Raw genomic sequence first — 21,947 nt, 5'->3', positions numbered from 1 at the left:
TTGACGTACTCCTTTTCCTATTTGGAATAGTCAGTTGTTCCATGTCTGGTTCTAACTGTTGCTTCTTGTCCTGCATACAGATTTCTCAGGAGGCAGGTCAGGTGATCTGGTATTCCCATCTCTTGAAGAATTTTTCACAGTTTGTTGTGATCCACACAGTCAAAGGCTTTGGTGTAGTGAAAAAAGCAGAAGTAGATGTTTTTCTGGAACTCTCTTGCTTTTTCTGTGAGTCAGCAGATGTTGGCAATTTGATCTCTGGTTCCTCTGCCTTTTCTAAATCCAGCTTGAACATCTGGAAGTTCTTGGTTCACATACTATTGCAGCCTGGCTTGGATAATTTTGAGCATTACTTTGCTAGTGTGTGAGATGAGTGCAATTGTGTGGTAGTTTGAACAGTCTTTGGCATTGCCTTTCTTTGGGATTGGAATGAAAACTGACCTTTTCCAGTCCTGTGGCCACTGCTGAGTTTTCCAAATTTGCTGGCATGTTGGGTGCAGCACTTTCACAGCATCTTCTTTTAGGATTTGAAATAGCTCAAGTGGAATTCTATCACCTCCACTAGCTTTGTTCATAGTGATGCTTCATAAGGCCCCCTTTGACTTCGCATTCCAGGATGTCTGGCTCTAGGTGAGTGATCACACTATCGTGGTTATCTGGGTCATTAAGTTCTTTTTTGTATAGTTCTTCTGTGTATTCTTGCCACCTCTTCTTAATATCTTCTGCTTCTGTTAGGTCTATACCGTTTCTGTCCTTTATTGTATCCATCTTTGCATGAAATATTCCCTTGGCATCTCTAATTTTCTTGAAATGATCTCTAGTCTTCCCCATTCTATTGTTTTCCTCTATTTCTTTGCATTGATCACTTAGGAAAGCTTTCTTTTCTCTCCTTGCTTTTCAAAGGAACTCTGCATTCAGATGGGTGTATCTTTCCTTTTCTCCTTTTCGTTTTGCTTCTCTTCTTTTCTCAGCTATTTGTAAGGCCTCCTCAGACAACCGTTTTACTTTTTTGCATTTCTTTTTGTTGGGGATGGTCTTAATCACTGCCTCCTATACAATGTCATGCACCTCTAACCATATTCTTCAGGCACTCTGTCTATCAGATCTAATCCCTTGAATCTGTTTGTCACTTCCACTGTATAATAGTTAGCCATTTGATTTAGGTCATACCTGAATGGTTTCTTCATTTGAAGTATGAATTTTGCAATAAGGAGTTCATGATTTGAGCCACGGTCAGCTCCAGGTCTTGTTTTTGCTGACTGTATAGAGCTTCTCCATCTTCCACTGCAAAGAATATCATCTATCTGATTTCAGAATTGACCATCTGGTGATGTCCATGTGTAGAGTTGTCTCTTGTGTTGTTGGAAGAGAGTGTTTATGACCAATGTGTTCTCTTGGCAAAACTCTGTTAGCCTTGGCCCTGCTTCATTTTGTACTCTAAGGCCAAACTTGCCTGTTACTCCTTGACTCCCTACTTTTGCATTCCAGTCCCCTATAATGAAAAGGACATCTTTTTTTGGTGTTAGTTGTAGAAGGTCTTGCATGGAACCATTCAGCTTCAGCTTCTTCAGCATTAGTTGTTGGGGCATAGACTTGGATTACTGTGATATTGAATGGTTTACCCTGGAAATGAACAGAGATAAGATCATTCTGTCATTTTTGAGATTGCACACAAGTACTGCATTTCGGACTTTTTCATTGACTATGAGGGCTACTCCATTTCTTCTAAGGGATTCTTGCCCACAAAAGTAGGTATAATGGTCATCTGAATTAAATCTGCCCATTCCAGTCCATTTTAGTTCACTGATTGTTAAAATGTTGATGTTCACTCTTGCCATCTCCTGTTTGACCATTTCCAGTTTACCTTGATTCAATTTACCTTGAATTAAGGTAAACTTGATTCACAATTGCTATATATAAAAACCAAAATGCCATAGCTTTTTGACCCATTCAGGCCAGATTTCAGGGCCTTCTCTCCGAGGGTGACCAACTATCCCAGTGTGCCCATGACTTTTGTGGTGTTAGCACTGAAAATGTTGCTTCAAGAAAAAAAAACCTCAATCTTGGGGAACTCAGTCTCAGTCTCAGATGGATGGTTGATCAGCCTAACTTACTTCCCTGAGCCCCTTAGCTGCTGTCCCATGGGAGGAGGGGAAATGCATTCTTACTGCCACCATGTACAGTCTACTCCCTGTAGTGCAGACGATGAGCAGTGCTTGCAGAGCAGTACATTCTAGGATGTAATTTCAGGGAGCAGGAATGTTGCTACCTCCCAAGTGTGCCCAGATGGTGCTCTTCTGACTTACCTATTGCTGCATAACAAATGACTGCAAAATTTAGAGGCTTAAAATAATATTTTATTCTCCTCCTGATTTCTGTGTTTCTTGGATTTGAGAAAAGCTCAGCTGACAGTTCTGGCTCCCTCACTGCGTTAGCAGCTACAACTGGAACAGCTGGGGATTGGTCAGACACCTCTTGTCTTCATGTCATCTTAAGGCCTCTCTGTACAGGCTAAACTTCAGGCTCTCCTAGTTGCCTCCAGGCAGGTGGCGCTTACCTGACAGTTTAGGATGCCAGAGCAGGTGTTGCGGCCAACAAGTAGGAAGCTGCCTCAGATGTCACATCAGGTATTATTGCACAGCATCATTTTCACCGTAGCCACAGGATTCAGGTGAGGTGCACAGACTTCTTGATGATTAGAAGGTCTGTTGGGCTGGAGATGTTACTGCAACCATCTTCATAAAATATAATCTGGCAAAATTACCTTAGTGGTTAGAAGATCTGTTGGGATGGAAACATTATTGCACCTATCTTTGGAAAATATAATGTGCCACAGTTACCTTAGCTTCCAAATGCAGTTTTTCATTAGTAAAAGTAGTGAAGTTGTCAAAATATTATTTTTCCTCCTCAAGTTTTGTAATGCAGTTTTTATTTTGAATGAAAACAAAAAGGTCAGACAGTAAATGTTTCTTGAATTATTCTGAAAACCCTTTACCATGTTCTACTAGAATGATTAAATATATATATGTGTGTGTGTGTGTATTACATGTATGTATGTGTGACTCTCTCACTCTTTATATATACATATATATATATATATATATATATTCCAGAAAAGTCAACTGACCTGTATAAGTGTAGCAAAAGTTCATTTGCTTCCATAGTAAGAATTTTAGGGTGTGTATGTGATGTATGGCAGTTTCCATACACGCGTGCACCCCAGAGGCTAGAAAGGAAAGAGTGATTGTGAGGAGACAACGACAGTAGGGGCTTAGGATCACTTCAGGTTGAAGAAGGGGTCCACAGCAGGCTAGAACTCCGAAGACATGGGTGGCTGGAGAGGGAGCTTAGGGACAAGGGCAGTGACTGTCATTTAGAAGTGAAGGGCAGGTATGCGTGTAACATCCCTTGGTATCATCATTCAGTTTGAAATGTGGCTTCTAATGTTGTGATGCAGCTTTCTTAGACTGACTCCCATTGTGATGCTTAAGATCTGTGAGTCATTCTTTCTGATAGCCTCCAGCTTCTCACTTCAGAATAATGGAAATTGGAATTTTAAAAAATCCAATGCAGTTATTTGGGGAATTTTCTGACAGTGCAGTTTTAGCAAAGTTTCAGGAAAGCATGCTACAAATCTGAATTTTATTAAACTGATATTTTTTGGTTTGATATGTGTTTTATGTTGCAACATTTATGATTCTTACATGAGTTCTATTGTTTTATTCTAAACATTATTTTATTGAGGAAAATTTCAAAAATTAAAAAAAAATGGGATAGCAGAAAGATTGTAATTCTAAGCAACCATTTGTTTAAAAAAATATTTTATCTGTTTGAATTGTAGGAATACTGTAATACAGTCCAGCTAGATTCTGGGATAGATTATCGGAAAAGGGAACTTCCTGCTGCAGGAAAACTCTACTACCTGTAAGTTTTTTTTTTTTAATTTTAATGTTCTTAAGTTTAATATCTAATAATTTATCAGGAAAAGATGAGAAAAATAAGCAGGGTAATTATTAGAAGGTGAAAGGCTAATTCTGAAGCCTGTGATTTTTCAAATACAAAATGTTGTAATGTTAACTTCTTTAAACTGTGTTTTTTGCCATCCTCATTTGCATGATTTATAATGTGTGATTGGAGGAAACCCTAATTAGTTTTTTAGGGAGGAGTGATGACAGATGGTTAGAAAGTAATGAGTATCCTCTTATAAGAAACTCTAGTATTAAGAGAATATCTTTATTGTGCTAAAGTAATTAATTATTTGTGGACATCTTCTGACAAATGTGTCATTTCTGTTCCCTGAAAATTGTGTTTTATTTTGTCAGACAATCTGTTTGTATTTATCTCTGTTGATTGACTTCCATACATAACTATGTAAAATATATATACACAAGTACAACTGGATATATTTTGTCTTCTAGAAGCTCATTCTCCCAAGTAGGAGCAATTTATAATAATAGATGTAGTCAGCTTGGGTAGTTAATGCTGAAAACAAATATAGTTTGTTTTAAAATGTCACTTGTGAGAACCTGAAAAGGAAAAAGTTGCTTTACCAATGCAGAGTGTTTAGCATATGCTGGTAATGTTGGACACATAGTGGGTTCTCAGTAAATAGATCTGTCTTAAGGGCTAATTGTGATTTAACTCAAAGGCATGTTTCTGCTAATTTAAATTTTGATGACTATGTGCGTATGAGAGGTTCAGAAAAGTTCTCGTCTCTGCCACCTTGTAAGCAGAAGTACTTTACTGTTTTTGAAGCAGAAATTAGCTAGAAAAATCACATAATTAAAATTGCATACTTTACAGTGTACCAAGGGGACTATTTCAGTTTATTATTCAGATTCTGATGATTATTATAGGAGGTTCTTCATCTGCCCTTAAGTACTTTGTCTTTAAAGTACTTTATAATTTTGAAAAATTCTTAGAGCACTTTTTTTCTGCTTTAACTAGGACTTTATCCTCTCCATTTCTTTTATCTTTGGGCTTTCCTGTCTTTTATTTTTCTGACCTTCACAAGATTTCCCTGAAGCTTTGCTACCTATTTCTCGATATGCCAGATGTATGGTACTTAGAAATTAATTTATTACTATTCCTTTTATTTTTTCAACAAATCCTTGCTCCCTGTTTTCCCACAAAATATATTCTTATGTTGAAGAATTAAAACATTTTCCTAAAAGGAAATCCCTTCACTAAAGATGGTTGTCTAAGTCATGAAATTTGTTTCTTGGTCCTTGAGAGGTCTCAGTGGAATTTACAGGAAGTGGAAAGTCTGCTTTTGCTTCAGCAGAGCCTCTTTTTCTCTGAGCTACCCTGTATTGCCTCTTCCTCTTCCTGATGAAAGTAATATAATTCTAACACATCAAAATTCAGGTTTGTGCTTTAAACATGTACTGGAAGAAGTCAGAATCTAACAACATCCCAGAGTCCAGAAAACGAGAATGTACAAAGGCTACCATGAAACTCTGGAATAGCTTTCTTAAAAATATATAAATTCTTTAATCCTCAAAGAAAGTAGATTTATTTATGAATTTTTAACATCAAAAGAGCTTTACCACAGTCTGATAATCAAGAATAGAGAGCCTGGGGGCACACCTCAGAGGGAAGGCAGATATGTGCACCAGAGAAGAATTAGGAATTAAGTCATCTCAGAAGTGGGAGAATAAAGATACCCAGATGGGATGATAGGGGTTTCATTTATATTGTTGCACAGGAGCCTTTGGGTAGAACTTCTTTCATGAGAGAGTAAAAGAAAAGTTCCTGGGGTCATGTTAACATTTCTGATTTAATTAGGTTTCATTTTATCTTGTTCCTGCAGGAAAATTTATTAATTTCCCCTCTATGACAGATTTTAATATGCCATGTTATTTATTGCCCTTTTACGACAGGAAACATCACTGCTGAGGGGTCCATAGGATGCTGCCCCTGACCATTTTGCTGTCAGTTCTGTGAAGGGTTTTGTTTTCCTGAAGAGAGGGGATCAGATCACCTTAGACTCACCCTCCTTCTCTGTCTCTTTTCCTCAGGATCTGAGTAGCACAGGTCCTTTTTTTCTGACTAAATCTGTTGAAGAAAGTTCCTGTTCAAACACTGTATCTCTACCATGCTCACATGCAAACACCCTGCCCCCAGCATGGAAGCCATGGCCTCAGTGGAATATTTTAAACTGAACTAAAAAGGGTAGAGGCAGGTGTTGGGATTTGATTTTGGATTTGATTTCGCCCTACTTACGAAGTAATAGCTTTGCCTGTATTGTTTCATGGATGCTGGCAGAAGACACAAGAAACCTGTGTCAGAGACAAAGGATTTTATTACTCTAGGCACAGATAGCATGTTGAGTCAGTTCCCTTCTCGCTTCCTAGTCCCATTAGGGAGGAGAAGAGGAGTTTTGCTGAGGGCCCAGATGGGTGCCTGCACTTGCAATGCGTTGTGTTACAGGAGAGGGACTCTGAGTATGGGGAATGGACCACTTTATAGCCAGAAGCAAGCAAGACTGCTTTTTGTCTCAAGGGAGATATTGCCTCATCCCTCGAAGCTTCTTGCTACAAACACACCTTAAGAGATGGTTAAGGCCTTGCATTCTTGTCCTTCTGAGCAAGCTGTGTGGGTGAGTGGGAGACTCAGAGAGGACTGTCTGTCCTCACAGGGGATGTTTACCAGACTTTTAACCTTTATTTATTAAAGAAATAAAATTTCCCTTTATTTCCTTTGATTCCTATCTGCCAAAGTCATCTACCACTTCAACAAAATTACTTCTGACTACTATTCAATTATTTAACCCCTGAATTGTTTCAAGACCATTTCAGCTCCATATATATGGAAACTATGATCATACTGAAATGATGAACATTTTATGTTACAACTCACGTACCAATGCAGAAGACATAAGAGATGTGAGTTTGATCCCTGGGTTGGGAAGATCCCCTGGAGGAGGACATGGCAACCCACTCCAGTATTCTTGCCTGGAGAATCGCATGGACAGAGCCGCCTAGTGGGCTATGGTCCACAGGGCTGCAAAGAGAAACGACTGAAGCGACTTAGCACGGCACAGCACATGTGTTACAACTTTTCAGGCACAGACCAAATACTCACGTATTTTTACCTGACTAATATAGTACATGTATTCATCCATCTTTTGAACAGTTTTAAGGAGTTTATTCTTAAATACTTTTATCAATGGAAACTTCATGTCCCAAGTGCTCTTAATTTTCCACTTGGGAAACATCTATTCCAAATAGTAAATTACTTCTAAGAATATATCTTCGAGCATCATTTAAAAAAAAATTGCTGCTAAAAATGCACAGCTTCAAGGTTAGAGCTCTGTTTTAGAAGAAAGGTCTGTGAAAACAAAGACTGGAACTCATCCATGTTGAAACTTACTCCCTTGCAATTAAAAACTTGTTTGCCTCTGATATTCCCTGCACATGTTCCCCTGCCCCCACCCGGGACAACCATCGATAAAAATTTAAAGCATTTTCTTAGCTTGATTGTCACATCTTCTCATCCCTAAAACTTCGACAGAGATCTGTCCTCTGCCTGAAAGGTTACCACCTTCTGAATCAGCAGAATCTCTAGGGCATCTTGGGGCCTTCTCCCCATCCCCCATCATTACCATTATAGGTGTTTCTGTCACAGACATTGAAATCTGCAGTTTCAGTCTTAGTTTTTCTCACCAGATATCAACCCAGTCATTTCCTGTTTCACTTCCCACTGAAGAACCTCTGAAATATCTGCAAACAGTAGCAACTTGAAAATTGCTAAGTTAGCCCCCTCCTGTTTAGACTGCGATTTGTTTCATTTCTGTGAACTAGACTGCCCAATGTCCCCGCAGCGGGCTCTGTGTGTAACTTCACTGAAACACTTGACCTCTGGTCACCTACAACAAAGTTTTTATAGTTTGATGCTAAACCACGGGCCTGCTGTACTTTCTCTAAAATCTCTCATGTATCTTTTAGAGTCTTTAACATTCAAGTTAGTCTTACTTGTGATGCTAGTGCATGGTGTCACAGTGGAGCTGTATTGGTATTGAAGAGAAGATGCCACACATTTAAAGAATATGAAATTTGTTTAGCACCAAAAGTATAGAAACATATCCATATGGAGACAGTTAGGCAAAACAGAAGACAACATAGCATATTCTCATTGAAAGTTTGTTTTCTGGCCCATTAAGCTGACAGTATAGCCCCCCTGATCAGGATGAGGACCCCAGCAGGTTATGTTTATCATTCTTGATTGAGTGGTTTAGAGAGACTCTGGCTAAGTGCCTGCCTGTTCACCAGGTATTGTTGTGTTTTGTTTACTCACTCAGTCATGTCCGACTCTTTGTGACACCATGAACTTTAGCCTGCCAGGCTCCTCTCCATGGGATTCTCCAGGCAAGAATACTGGAGTGGATTGCCATGCCCTCCTCCAGGGGATCTTCCCAACTCAGGGATCGAACCCAGGTCTCCTGCATTGCAGGTGGATTCTTTACCATCTGAGCCACCAGGGAAGCCCATTCACCAGGTACAATGACTGGATGTAAATCCTAGGACATGCCTGAATGTTCACTGTCAGTCTGTGTGAATCAAAGTTTCTCGTCCTTAGTTAAGATTAGACTCGGCCTTCCTGAAGTCTGTTCCTCACAGGGCAGAGGGCAGAATTTCTGCCTCTGGCAGTTAGAGAAACTGTCTAGTTTAATGAGGTTCAGGCTGTTGATCTGGGCATTTCTTAAGTCTGGGGAAGGGATGTTTACAGATTAAATTTTATTGTTAGCTTTATGACACAGAACATATAGGTTTATCTACTTAAGTCATCAACATAGTTATAAACTAAAGTGTGTGTTAGTCACTTATTTTGACCCCATGGACTGTACAGCCTGCCAGGCTCTTCTGTCCATGGGATTTTCCAGGCAAGGATACTGGAGTGGGTTGCCATTTCCTTCTCCAATAAACTAAAGTATTAACAAATAAAACAATACGGTGTATGGGACATGCTTTAAAATAGTCCAGGGTGGAAGAATTGAGAGGAGGTATAGATGAAACCAGAGTGGCCACGTACTGAGTGTTACATCATGATTGTCACATCAGGTTTATTATACTGTTGTTGTCTTTACGTGTATGTATGTGTGAAATTTTCTACAATAAAAAGTGTTTTTTTGAAAAAGGTTCAAGTTTTCTCTATTTTTTCTGATTATGCTAGTGAGGGTCTTATTAATCCATTCATCTTCTCAGAGAAATAGCTTTTGTTTTATTGTCTCTATTGCTTAATGTTCTATTGATTTCTTTTCATTTTGTCAATAATTTCCTTTGCTGTGCAAAAGTTTTTAAGTCTAATTAGGTCCCATTTGTTTGTTTTTACTTCCATTTCCTTTGCTCTAGGAGCTTGATCCAAAAAAATATTGCCATGATTTATGTCAGCGTGTTTGGCTTGTTTTCTTATAGGAGTTTTATGGTTTCTGGTCTTACATTTAGGTATTTAATCCATTTTGAGTTTAATTTTATATTTGATGTGAGAAACTGCTCTAATTTTATTCTTATACATACTTTGCCTATTTTTAAATTGGATCATTTGTCTTTTTATTATTTAATTTTAAGTGTCTTTATTCTAGATACAAGTCACTTGTCAGATATATGATTTGCAAATATTCTCACATTCTGTTTTTTTAAAATTTTCTTGACAGTGTCTTTGAAGCACAAAATTTTAAAATTTTAATTTAAGATCAATGTATTTTTTCTTTTGTTGCTTATGCTTTTGGTGTGTCACATTTGAGAAACTGTTGTCTAATCCAGGGTCACAATAATTGTTACCTATATTTTCTTCTAAGAGTTTTACACTTTTAGCTCTTGTATTTGTGTGTTTGGTTAATTTCAAGTTATTTTTATATGTGGTGTGAACAAATTATTTTTATATTTTTTATATATTTTTATATGTGGTCTATCTTCTCTCTGTTGCATGGAGATACTCAGTTGCCCTAGTACTGTTTGTTGAAAAGAGTATTCTTGTCCTAGTGAATTGTGTTGACCTCCTTTTTGAAAATCGACTGACTGTAAACATAAAGGGTTATTTCTGGTCCCTCATTTATATTCCATGATCTATTTGTCTAACTTTATGTCGATACCACACTGTCTTGATTGCCATAACTTTGTTCTAAGTTTTGAAATTGGGAGATGTGAGTCCTCCAACTTTGTTTTGTTGTATTTTAGAGATTGTTTCGGCTATTCTGAGGCCTTTGGATTTCCATATGAATTTGAGGATCAGCTTGTCAAATTCTGCGAAGAAGCCATCTGTAACTTTGATAGGAATTGTGTTAAATTTGTAAATCACATTGGGGATATAACATTAAGTCTTCTGATCCATGAACATGCAATGTTTTATTCGTTTCCTAGGGCTGCCATACAAAGTACCCCTAACTGAATATCTTAGAAAGTAGGAATTTATCCTCTCGTTCTGGAGATTAGAAGTCTGAAATCAAAGTGTTGGCAGCTTGGTTCTTTCTGGGCAGTGTGAAGGAGAACCTATTCCATGCTTCTGGTGAAGTTCTTGATTTGTAGGTGCATTGCTCTAGTCTCTGCCTCTAGCTTCATATGATATTTTCCCTATGTGTGTTTCCAAATTTCCTCTTTATGTAAGGACACCAGTTACCACATTAGAGACCACCCTAATCCACTATGACTGCATCTAAACTTAATTACATTTGCAAAGAGCCTAAGTAAGATCACATTCACAGATATTGGGGGCTAGTGCTTTAACATCTTTTTGAAGGACACAGTTCAGCTCATAACAGCTATCTTTCCATTAATTTTGGTCTTCTTTGGAAGTGGAAGTGTTAGTTGCTCAGTTGTCTCTAACTCTTTGTGATCCCATGGACTGGGGCCCACCAGGCTCCTCTTGTCCGTGGAATTTTCCAGTACTGAAAGAGTACTAGAGTGGGTGGCCATTCCCTTCTCCAGAGGATCTTCCCAACCTAGGGACTGAACCCAGGTCTCCGTGTACTACAGGCATATTCTTTACCATCTGAGCTACCAGCAAAGCCCCTTCTTTAATTCCTTTCAATAATGTTTTAAGTTTTCAGTGAATAAAATTTGCAAATACTTCTATTAAATTTATTCAAAAACATTTTATTCTTTTTGAAACTGGCATAAATGGAATTGTTTTCCTAATTTCATTTTTGGTTTCTTCATTGGTATGGTTTAAGAATGTAATTGATTTTTGCATATTGCTCTTATAGCCTGAAGCCTTGCTAAACTCATTTATTTGTTCTAATATTTTCCAGTAGCTTCCTTAGAATTTTCTAAATACAAGATCATGTCACCTGGAAATAGAGACAGTTTACTTTTCCCTTTCCAATCTGAATGCCTTTTTATTTATTTTTCTTGACTAAATGTCCTGTCTAGAACCTTCAGTGAAATGTTGAATAGAAGTGGTATATTCTATCATAAAGAATGGACACCCTTGTCTTATTCCTGAGCTTGAGGGAAAGACTTCAGTATTTCACCATTAATTACGCTGTTAGCTCTGGGTTTTTCACAGATGTCCTGTATTAGATTAAGGACATTCTCTTCTGTTCCTAGTTTTTGAGTGTTTTGACATTAAGGGGAGTTGGATTTTGTCAAATACATTTTCTGTTTCTATTGATATGATCATGTGGTTTTTGTCCATTATACCATTGATGTGATATATTTTATTAATTTATGTTTGGATTTTAAATCAACCTTGCATTTCTGGGATAAATCTCACTTGGTTATGTTGTATGTTCTGTGCTTAGTCATGTCTGACTCTTTGCAACCTCATGGACTGTAGCCCACTAGGCTCCTCTGTCCATGGAGGTTCTCCAGGCAAGAATACTGGAGTGGGTTGCCATGCCCTTCTCCAGGGGATCTTCCCAACCCAGGGATCGAACCCAGGTCTCCCACACTGTAGGTGGATTCTTTACCATCTGAGCCACCAGTGAAGCCCCAGTCATGGTGTATAATCCTTTATATATATTGCTGGTTTAGTTTGCTAGTATTTTGTTGAGAATTTTTGTGTTTATATTCATGAGATGTATTGGTCAGTAGTTTTCTGTTTTGGTGATATCTTTGATGATGGATGGAGATTCGTGACATTATACAGGAGACAGGAATCAAGACCATCCCAAAGAAAAAGAAATGCAAAAAAGCAAATTGGCTGTCTGAGGAGGCCTTGCAAATAGCTGTGAAAAGAAGGGAAGTGAAAAGCAAAGGAGAAAAAGAAAAATATACCCATTTGAATGCAGAGTTCCAAAGAATAGCAAGAAGAGATAAGAAAGCCTTCCTCAGCGATCAATGCAAAGAAATAGAGGAAAACAACAGAATGGGAAAGACTAGAGATCTCTTCAAGAAAATTAGAGATACCAAGGGAACATTTCATGCAAAATGGGCACAATAAAGGACAGAAACGGTAGGGACCTAACAGAAGCAGAAGATATTAAGAAGAGGGAGCAAGAACACACAGAAGATCTATACAAAAAAGATCTTCATGACCCAGATAATCACAATGGTGTAGTCACTCACCTAGATCCAGACATCCTGGAATGTGAAGTCAAGTGGGCCTTAGAAAGCATCACTACGAACAAAGCTAGTGGAGGTGATGGAATTCCAGTTGAGCTCTTTCAAATCCTGAAAGATGATGCTGTGAAAGTGCTGCACTCAATATGCCAGCAAATTTGAAAAACTCAGCAGTGGCCACAGGACTGGAAAAGGTCAGTTTTCATTCTAATCCCAAAGAAAGGCAATGCCAAAGAATGCTCAAACTACCACACAATTGTACTCATCTCACACGCTACTAAAGAAATGCTCAAAATTCTCCAAGCCAGGCTTCAGCAATACGTGAACTATGAACTTCCAGATGTTCAAGCTGGTTTTAGAAAAAGCAGAGGAATGAGAGATCAAATTGCCAACATCCGCTGGATCATGGAAAAAGCAAGTGAGTTCCAGAAAAACATCTATTTTTGCTTTATTGACTATGCCAAAGCCTTTGACTATGTGGATTACAATAAACTGTGGAAAATTTTTCAAGAGATGGGAATACCAGACCACCTGACCTGCCTCTTGAGAAACCTGTATGGCGGTCAGGAAGCAACAGTTAGAATTGGACATGGAACAACAGACTGGTTCCAAATAGGAAAAGGAGTACGTCAAGGCTGTATATTGTCACCCTGCTTATTTAACTTATATGCAGAGTACATCATGAGAAACGCTGGGCTGGAAGAAGCACAAGCTGGAATCAAGATTGCCAGGAGAAATATCAATAACCTCAGATATGCAGATGACACCACCCTTATGGCAGAAAGTGAAGAGGAACTAAAAAGCCTCTTGATGAAGGTGAAAGAGGAGAGTGAAAAAGTTGGCTTAAAGCTCAACATTCAGAAAGCTAAGATCATGGCATCCAGTCCCATCACTTCATGGCAAATAGATGGGGAAACAGTGGAAACAGTGACTGACTTTATTTTTCTGGACTCCAAAATCACTGTAGATGGTGACTGCAGCCATGAAATTAAAAGACGCTTACTCCTTGGAAGGAAAGTTATGACCCACCTAGACAGCATATTAAAAAGCAGAGACATTACTTTGTCAACAAAGGTTCGTCTAGTCAAGGCTATGGTTTTTCCAGTGGTCACGTATGAATGTGAGAGTTGGACTATAAAGAAAGCTGAGTGCCGAAGAATTGATGCTTTTGAACTGTGGCGTTGGATAAGACTCTTGAGAGTCCCCTGGGCTGCAGGGAGATCCAACCAGTCCATCCTAAAGGAGACCAGTCCTGAGTGTTCATTGCAAGGACTGATGTTGAAGCTGAAACTCCAATACTTCGGTCACCTGATGTGAAGAGCTGACTCATTGGAAAAGACCCTGATGCTGGGAAAGATTGAAGGCAGTAGGAGAAGGGGATGATAGAGGATGAGATGGTTGGATGGCATCACTGACTCAATGGACATGGGTTTGGGTGGACTCCAGTAGTTGGTGATGGAGACAGGAAGGCCTGGCGTGCTGCGGTTCATGGGGTCACAAAGAGTCAGACACGACTGAGCAACTGAACTGAACTGATGTCTTTGTCTGATTTTGCTGCCAAGGTAATACTGGCCTCATAGAAAGAGTTTTGAAGAATTCCCTCCTTTTCTATTTAGATTTTGTCTTTTTCTTGAGTCAACTTCAGTGATATGTGTCTTTCTAGGAATTTTCCCATTGAATTTACCTATTTCGTTGGTACAGTTGTTAATATTATTCCCTTATAATTCTTTTTTATTTCTATAAGGTTGGTAGTAATGTTGTCTCTTTCATCCCTGATGTTAGTAATTTTAGTTTTCACTCTTTTCCTTAGCTAGAAGTTTGTCCATTTTATTCACCTTTGCAAAGAATTAACTTATGGTTTTATTATTTACTCTATTATTTTTATATTCTTCACTTCATTAATTTCCACTCTAATCTTTATTATTTCTACTTGTTTTAGATTAATTTTCTAAGAGTCTTATAGTACAAAGTTAGATTACTAGTTTGAGATTTTTCTTCTTTTTTATGTTGGCATTTATAGCTATAAATTTACCCATAAGCACTACTTCTGCTGCATCTCATAAGTTTGGTATATTATGTCTTCATTTGCTTTCTTTCAAAGTATTTTCTAATTTTCTTTTTCATTTCTTTTTTTGACCCATTGGTTACTTAGGAGTGTGCTGTTTTATTTCCACACATTTGTGAATTTTCCAAATACGTCTTTGTTACCAATTTCTAATTTCACTCTACTGTGACTAGAGAATACTCTGCATAATTTCAATTCCCTTTAATTGAAAAATTGTTTCATGGCATAGGATATGATCTTTCTTTGAGAATGTTTCATGTGCATTTGAGAAAAATGTATATTTCTTGGTTATTGAGTGGAGTGTTTGTATATTAGTCTAATTTGTGTATAGTGTATTCAAGTCTTATTATTTCTTGTTGATCTTCCCTCTAGTTCTATCAACTATTGAAAGTTGGATATTGAAGTCTCCAAACTATTACTGTTGCATTGTCTATTTCTCCTTTCAGTTATGTCAGTTTTTGCTTCATGAATTTTGAGGGCTTTGTTTCTAGGCACATACATATTTATAATTGTTATATCATCCTGATGGGTTGATAGTTTTATCATTATAAAATGTTCCTTTTAGTTTCTAATCACATTTTTGTTGTTTTAAAGTCTGTTTTGTCTGATATTAATAGTGGTTGCTTTTTTCATGATATATCTTTTTTTCATTCTTTTATTTTCAACTTATTTGTATCTTTAAATGTAAAGCATATCTTCTATAGACAGCATATAGTTGTAACTCACCTTTTTATCCAGTCCACCAATCTTTGCCTTTTGATTAAATTGTTTAATTCATTCACACATTATGTTATTACTGATATAATTGGATTTACGTCAGCTTTTACTTTTCATTTTCTGTACGTTTCATGACTTTTTGTTTCTCTGTTCTTCCTTTACTTATTTCTCTTACATTAAGTACATGTTTTTGGTGTAACATTTTCATCCTTTTAATAATTTTTCCATTATATTTTGGGTCGTTTTTTTAGTGAAGAACTTTTATCTCTATGAAACATATAAAATATAATGTTTCATTCAAACTGAAATGTCTCAAATTCAAGATGAAGTATTGTATGTTGCTATATGTTTTGATAATTAAAATATCAGTAATGGTAATGAATCTTTACTCTAAGGCCACCTGTAGGGAAAAGATAATTGATTCTCAGAAGTAATTTACACAGTAGTATCATTGTCATAAGAACTCCTATTGATATTTTATCTATGAGTAACTCTGTGTGACACTACAAGCTTACAACTGTATCAGTTCAGTTGCTCAGTCATGTCCAACTCTTTGAGACCCCGTGGACTGCTGCATGCCAGGCCTCCCTGTCCATCATCAACTCCCGGAGTCTACCCAAACTCATGTCCCTTGAGTTGGTGATGCCATCCAACCATCTCATCCTCTGTCGTCCCCTTCTCCTCCTGCCCTCAATCTGTCATGCCCTTCTCCTCCTGCCCCAATCTTTACAACTGTATACTAGTAAAATATAACAGTATCAATTTTCTACTTTATGTACTGTAGTCAGGTAGGCCGTTTATTATGTCTTTCAAAAATCACAAAATTGTCTTATTTGGTGTAATTTATATGTGTGTTAAAATTTATTAATTAATTTTATATTCACTTAAGGACTCCTGAATTAAAATGTCAAGGATTTGAAATTTGAATATTTGAAATATTTGAAACAGCAGCAAAAGAAGTCCATCTTCTATGTATTTCAGTATCAGTTTCCATTAGTCAGCTCAGCATACCTTTTATCATCTATCCATTTATTGAACTGTAATTTAACAGCATATTACAGTGTTTGTTTTTGAACATGCTAGACAGGACCAGAATGGAGCTGGCTCACCATTTCCAGCTAAACATATTGACAAAAATGTTCAGTTGTATGACTGTACTCATCTAGTAAAGTATAAATAGGCTATGTATACAATATGTACATGTGTAGATAATATATATACTTACACATATAAAAGTACAGAGGAAAGTTGCTAACTTTCCTTAGCATTCTTATCTTGTTATTTCATCTTCAAATATATCACATTTATAAGTAAAAATCTTCAACTTAGGTCAAGCTGATCTGGCAAAAGTCCTATGTGTTTAGTTAATTTTGCTGTGTACCTTTTTTTTTTAACCTACTAAAATTCCCTGGCCTCTTTTTCTGAGGTGGATGTGACTATCTTCTTCACTTAAACAGGAGTTAGAGATTCTTATTCTCCAGCTTCCTTTTTGTTTTTATTGTTGTTGTTTAAAATGTTCAATTCTTTTAGCCTTTCTGAAATTTTAAGAAAAATAATTATGTTTGGATCTACCAAGTTGCAGTTTTACATGTTACACCATTGATTTATTTGTGGGCAATGTAATATATAGATTTAGTAGAAATTTTATATGGAGAGTGGGACTGAGAAGGAGGGTTGAAGGTCTGGAATTTGAGAGTTAAAGGCACCAGATCCTGCTTGCTTGCATTATACATAGGTCAAGATTAATGGAACCAGTTAAGTTACTCTCCAGGTGATTGAGAAGGGTGGGAAATTTAGAGACCGAAATGGATCTCTGCACAATCAATTAAGTCTTTGAGTGATTGAGAGGAAGATAAATACTAGGACAAAAATCCATCCTAACAACTGATTCTGTTATGTAAAACAAACCTACAGGATTTGAAATGCAACCAAGTCTGTTTTATATTAAGGCGAGTATAAACCAACTTAATCTTAGACCTGCCTCCAGCCCCAGATTATGTTTGGTATGAGCACAAAGAGCTGTACAGCGTGAATGCACAAGGAATCAGTAGAGTGAGAAGGCTCACTGCCAGGGAAGTTTGGCACAAGAACTCTAAGAGGAAGGGGAAATTTCTCCCTCGTTGAATCAACTTTGGCTCTCTGGAATAGAGAACATGAAGAGAGAGGCACCAAGGAAAGCCAACTCTATTCTACTTGTTGATACCTTAACAAGCTGTTGATTTTTAAAGGGGGATAAAGGGGCAAAGTGTGGGTAGCATTCTGTTCCTCTGAGTCAATCCTAATGAAGTAGGAGGTTCTTGAAGAAATTAATTTCCATTTAAATTCATGTGTGACCCTCTTCTAGAAACCTCCCCTTGTTTTGGAATTTTTGTTGAGAATTTCAAACAATTCAGCAACAATAAAGTCTCTTTTGACATACTCTATTTCTTGAGTGTAAGTTTTATGTCAAATGCCTGATTTTAGCCATAGAAATTTTCTCAAAATTGAGATAACTGATTACTTTTCTCTCTGTTTACTAATTTATTGTGGAAAAATAAATCACAATTCTCATACTTTTGAAGCAGTCAGGCTTTTAATCCAGGATTCCTATAGTTGTTGATGCCAAATTTCCTGGCAATGAAATAGTGGTCGATTCCAGGGCTTTTCTGACTTAAAGACACAGTAGTTTTTACTTGACAGAAAACTCTACTGCAGTTTCTGAGTCTAGCATAAAAGTGACAGAAGCAGTGAAATCGGTGGATTTTACCCAGAGCATTTAGAACAGAGGAAAAAGTCTGTGCTCTGCTTGGGTCCCTCATACTCCGACCCCTGTCAAGAAAGAACGTTGGAAAAGAGTGACTCTGCTTCTTCAAATATGACTTAATTATCTGACCATAGTCACCTTTTGATTATCTGTGAGCAGATTTTCTGTTTTGCATCTCATCTACTCTACCGAGGCATCCCACTGATGGGGCAGTTATCCAGAATTAGAAGTCCCTTAAATTCTTTATCCCTACTCACTTGTAGGAGCTTATGGTCCTGTCTTCCCTTATGAGAGAAAAGGGAATATGATTCAGAGCATCTGAGCTTAATTCCTGTATTTTCTCCTGATCATTTTGATGCTACTCAAGTCACTCTTCTTTAAGATATGCCTCTGTGGTTAAAATTGAACTACACAAAGCTGAACAGAACACATTCTTCCATCCATGTGACATGATATTCTTATAGCCCCAGAAGAAAATTCTGAATTTAGCTCCCCTTTTACAGTGAAAAAAATTATGTTTAATTTAGTGGCATCTTTACGCTGTAGCTTTTCCATGCAACTGCTTTTGACTACCAGGCTTCATCCCTCCTCAGTTTTACTGGTTAGGCTGGAATACTTTCAAGTATGTTTGTAATTTGAGAGTAATTTTAATCACTATTTGTATTTCATATAGTCTATATCCTTGTGTGGTTTTTGTATATTTGTTTTCTGAATATACCTGTTGGCAACCTTATATTGTATGTTCTAAACACTAGTTTTGTTTTGTTTTGAAGCTGGCTGACCCTTAATCTTTTTTGGAACTTTACAGACATGATTGTATTTCTGAGAATAGATTTTTAGTGTAAGATAATGCTGCTGTCTTTTGAAATAGTTTCACTGGAAAACTGACAAGAGGGTCCTGGAGTTGCAGAATCACTGCTGTTACTCTTGTTTTTCTCCATTATAAGTGCATTTACCCCCACCCCCCTTTTGGAAGTTAAAGACATTTTCTCTGGTTGAAATTTTTATAATAAAGTTACATTCTTGAAATTTACTACTTAAAAAAAGTCAAGCGATCTTAGGTGTTTTAAGAATAGATTTGAAAATTTTCATGTATATCATAATGACATTTTACCAAGAAAATGCTAACTATTGCAATGATTAAATCATATTTGTATTTTTATTTCCTTTCTAAAAATAATTTGAGGCAACTTAGATTAAAATTATTTATCATATGTCTACCATAACCACTAAAATGGAATATAAGGAGAACACCAAGTGTTGGCAAAGATATGGAACAAGTAGAACTTTTTGTGCACTGTAAGTGTGGGAATAAATTGCTTCAACTCCTTTGGAAAGCTGCAGTATCTGCAGTAGATACTGGTAGTATCTACGAAGCTGAATGCAGATTTAGCCTATGGATAGCAATTCTACTCCAGCAAACATGTATAAGAAGTTTACCAAAAGGCTCATACTAGAATGTTCACAGTAGTACTATTCATAGTAGCCCCAAGCTATAAATTACACAAATGCTCATTGTTAGGAACTGAATTGTGTTCCTCCAAAATTCATAGTTGGAGTCCTAACCCAAATGGAACTGTATTTGGGGGTAGGGCCTTTAAGGAGGTAATTACTTACATGAGGTCATATGGGTGGAACCCTCATCTCATAGGACTGCTGTCTCTATAAGAAGAGGAAGAGACACCAGAGGAAAGACCACGTGAGGACATAGCGATGAGATGGCCATGTGCAAGCCAAGATGAACTTCAGAAGAAATGAAACCTGACCACAATTTGATCTTAAGACTTCCATCCTCCAGAACTGTGGTAAAATATATTTCTGTTGTTTATGCCACCAGTCTGTGGTATTCTTTTGTGGCAGCCCTAGCAGACTAATACACTCATCAACAGTAGAATAATAAATTGTGGTGTTTTAATGCAATAGAATATCACCGTACAGAAAAAAAAAACTACTACATACATCGATAAGGATGAATCTCACATAATATTGAGTAAACAAAACCAGACACTTGCTATTAAAGGAAATGAATTTATATGAAGCAGTATGTATCCTAATACCCAAGTTGAAAATGTTTCAGGACACACTGTCATTGATTTGATCAATATCGGTACAAAATGAAAGACATTTTCCTATGTCTGGAATATATTTATTAACCAGAAAAGGTCAGGACTATCAGATTTGGTAATTAATACTATGTGTTTTTGGAGGAGGCAATGGCACCCCACTCCAGTACTCTTGCCTGGAAAATCCCATGGACAGAGGGATTTAAAAAGCCTTTAAAAATAATAAATGTAAAAACTTTAAAAAATGATGACTTTCACATATTAAATTTCTGATGTATTTAAATTTTAAAATAATTTTGTTTAGTATTTATTTTGTGTTAATATTTCCTTCTAATGTTTTCTACTATCATAAGTCTATCAGGTAAAGATCATTTTCATACTATTGAAATACATAATCTTGTCATAGTATATTGACTCATACTAGTGATAAGCCATGAATTTATTATTATTATGAAGTTTTTTGGATTGAAAACTGCTGAAACTTTTAGTATAACCCTATAATAAAAAATGATTCATTGTTTGTTATTATGGACACTCATTATTTGAGGACACATGAAGTATTGTGATAAATACAGATTTCAGAAATTTTCCAGATTGATATCTTTTGGCAATTTAGAAACACTTTTTCTGAAATTCCCCCTGATTTTCCATCTCTGTGATTACCTGCTACTCTCCTCTGGTTCTTCATGCTTTAAGAACTGTAGGTTTTCTATTGGGATTTTAGTTGCCCTGAGCAGTACTGATTTTATTGTCTTTAGTCTGAAAGCTATAAAAATGAGTAGCATGCCATTTCCCCCTTCTCCCAAGGGTGGGCTTCTTCTAGAACCTACCTGCTCTGTTCACTTTCCAGTGCCTTCAGGTTACCTGTTCTTGTACCTTGTGCAGAGTTTACAGCCGTCATCATCAGGAGAGTCAGCTAGGGCAGAGCTTCATCCTCCAAGCGGTGTAACTCTTCTTTCTGTTCTGATAGAGCACCTTCCACTATCTTCCTGAGAAGACTGCATGGGAAATATATCTTTTTGAGGGCTCATCTGTCCAAAAATGTCCTTATTTGATTTGATTAATAATTTGGGCATGAATAATTTGACATAATTTGAATATTCCCTTCAAAACTTCTAGGCACTATACCATTATCTTCACATTTCCATTATTGCTGTTGTGAAGTTTGATATGCAAGTTTCTTGATCTTTTATGTTTGACCTGTTTTTCCTTTGAAATTCTTTAGGATACTTTTTATTTATTCCTACTTTCCTGAAACTTGATGATAAAGTGCCTTAGAATGTTTTTTTCCTCCCCTTCTTTGTGCTTGGTATTCATTGGATTCTTTCAATTTAGAAAATCATGTCCTTCAGTTCTAGAAAATTTAATTTTCTTTTTCTTTGATAATTTGGTTCTTCATTCCCCCTAAGACCCCAGACTTTAGAATGACTCCCAGTTAGATATTGAACCTTCTGGATTTATCTTCTAATTTTTTAATTTTCTATTTTATTTTCCATCTTTTTTTCTATTTCTGCTATATTTTCTGAAAGATTACTTCAACCTTTTCCCTTAAATTTCTCTTTTTTTTAGCTTTTTATTTTGTACTGGGATATAGCCAATTAACAAACAATGTTCTGGTAGTTTCAGGTGACCATTTCCCTAAACTTCTTATTTAGCATTCATTATTCAGAGCTCTTTCTTAGGCCCTAATTGTCCTTTTGGTTTATAGCATTTATGCAGTACAATGTGCCTATATGAAAGGCATATTAGAGTATAACTTTCCCCTTTTGGTCTCTGTATTTTTTTCTTCTCTTCCTCCAAGATCCTTTTCTCTATTTCTTTATGTGATGTTTATCTTTTATCCTACAGGATTTCCTTAAATG

General features: G+C 36.8%; 1 protein-coding gene across 8 annotated transcripts in view; it reads left to right on the top strand.

The window, feature by feature from the left end:
* AFG1L (AFG1 like ATPase) overlaps positions 1–21,947 on the top strand; it is a 198,849-nt gene that overhangs the window by 120,497 nt on the left and 56,405 nt on the right. For 6 of the 8 annotated variants that reach the window (XM_086317454.1, XM_086317452.1, XM_086317449.1 and 3 more), the window contains one exon: positions 3,839–3,921. In XM_086317454.1, coding sequence (XP_086173580.1) covers positions 3,839–3,921 — 83 coding nt within the window. Of the gene's footprint in view, positions 1–3,838; positions 3,922–8,299; positions 8,497–19,673; positions 19,828–21,947 lie in introns of all 8 variants that reach the window. The other 2 variants (XR_015132959.1, XR_015132961.1) reach the window with 2 other exon arrangements.

Source organism: Bos grunniens, chromosome 9 (assembly GCF_055505025.1).
Source record: "Bos grunniens cultivar Pamir isolate PY7600 chromosome 9, Bosgru_T2T1.0, whole genome shotgun sequence".
Classification (NCBI taxonomy): domain Eukaryota; kingdom Metazoa; phylum Chordata; class Mammalia; order Artiodactyla; family Bovidae; genus Bos; species Bos grunniens.
The sequence above is the reverse complement of the archived record's forward strand: the minus strand, read 5'-3'. Positions and strand labels throughout refer to the sequence as shown.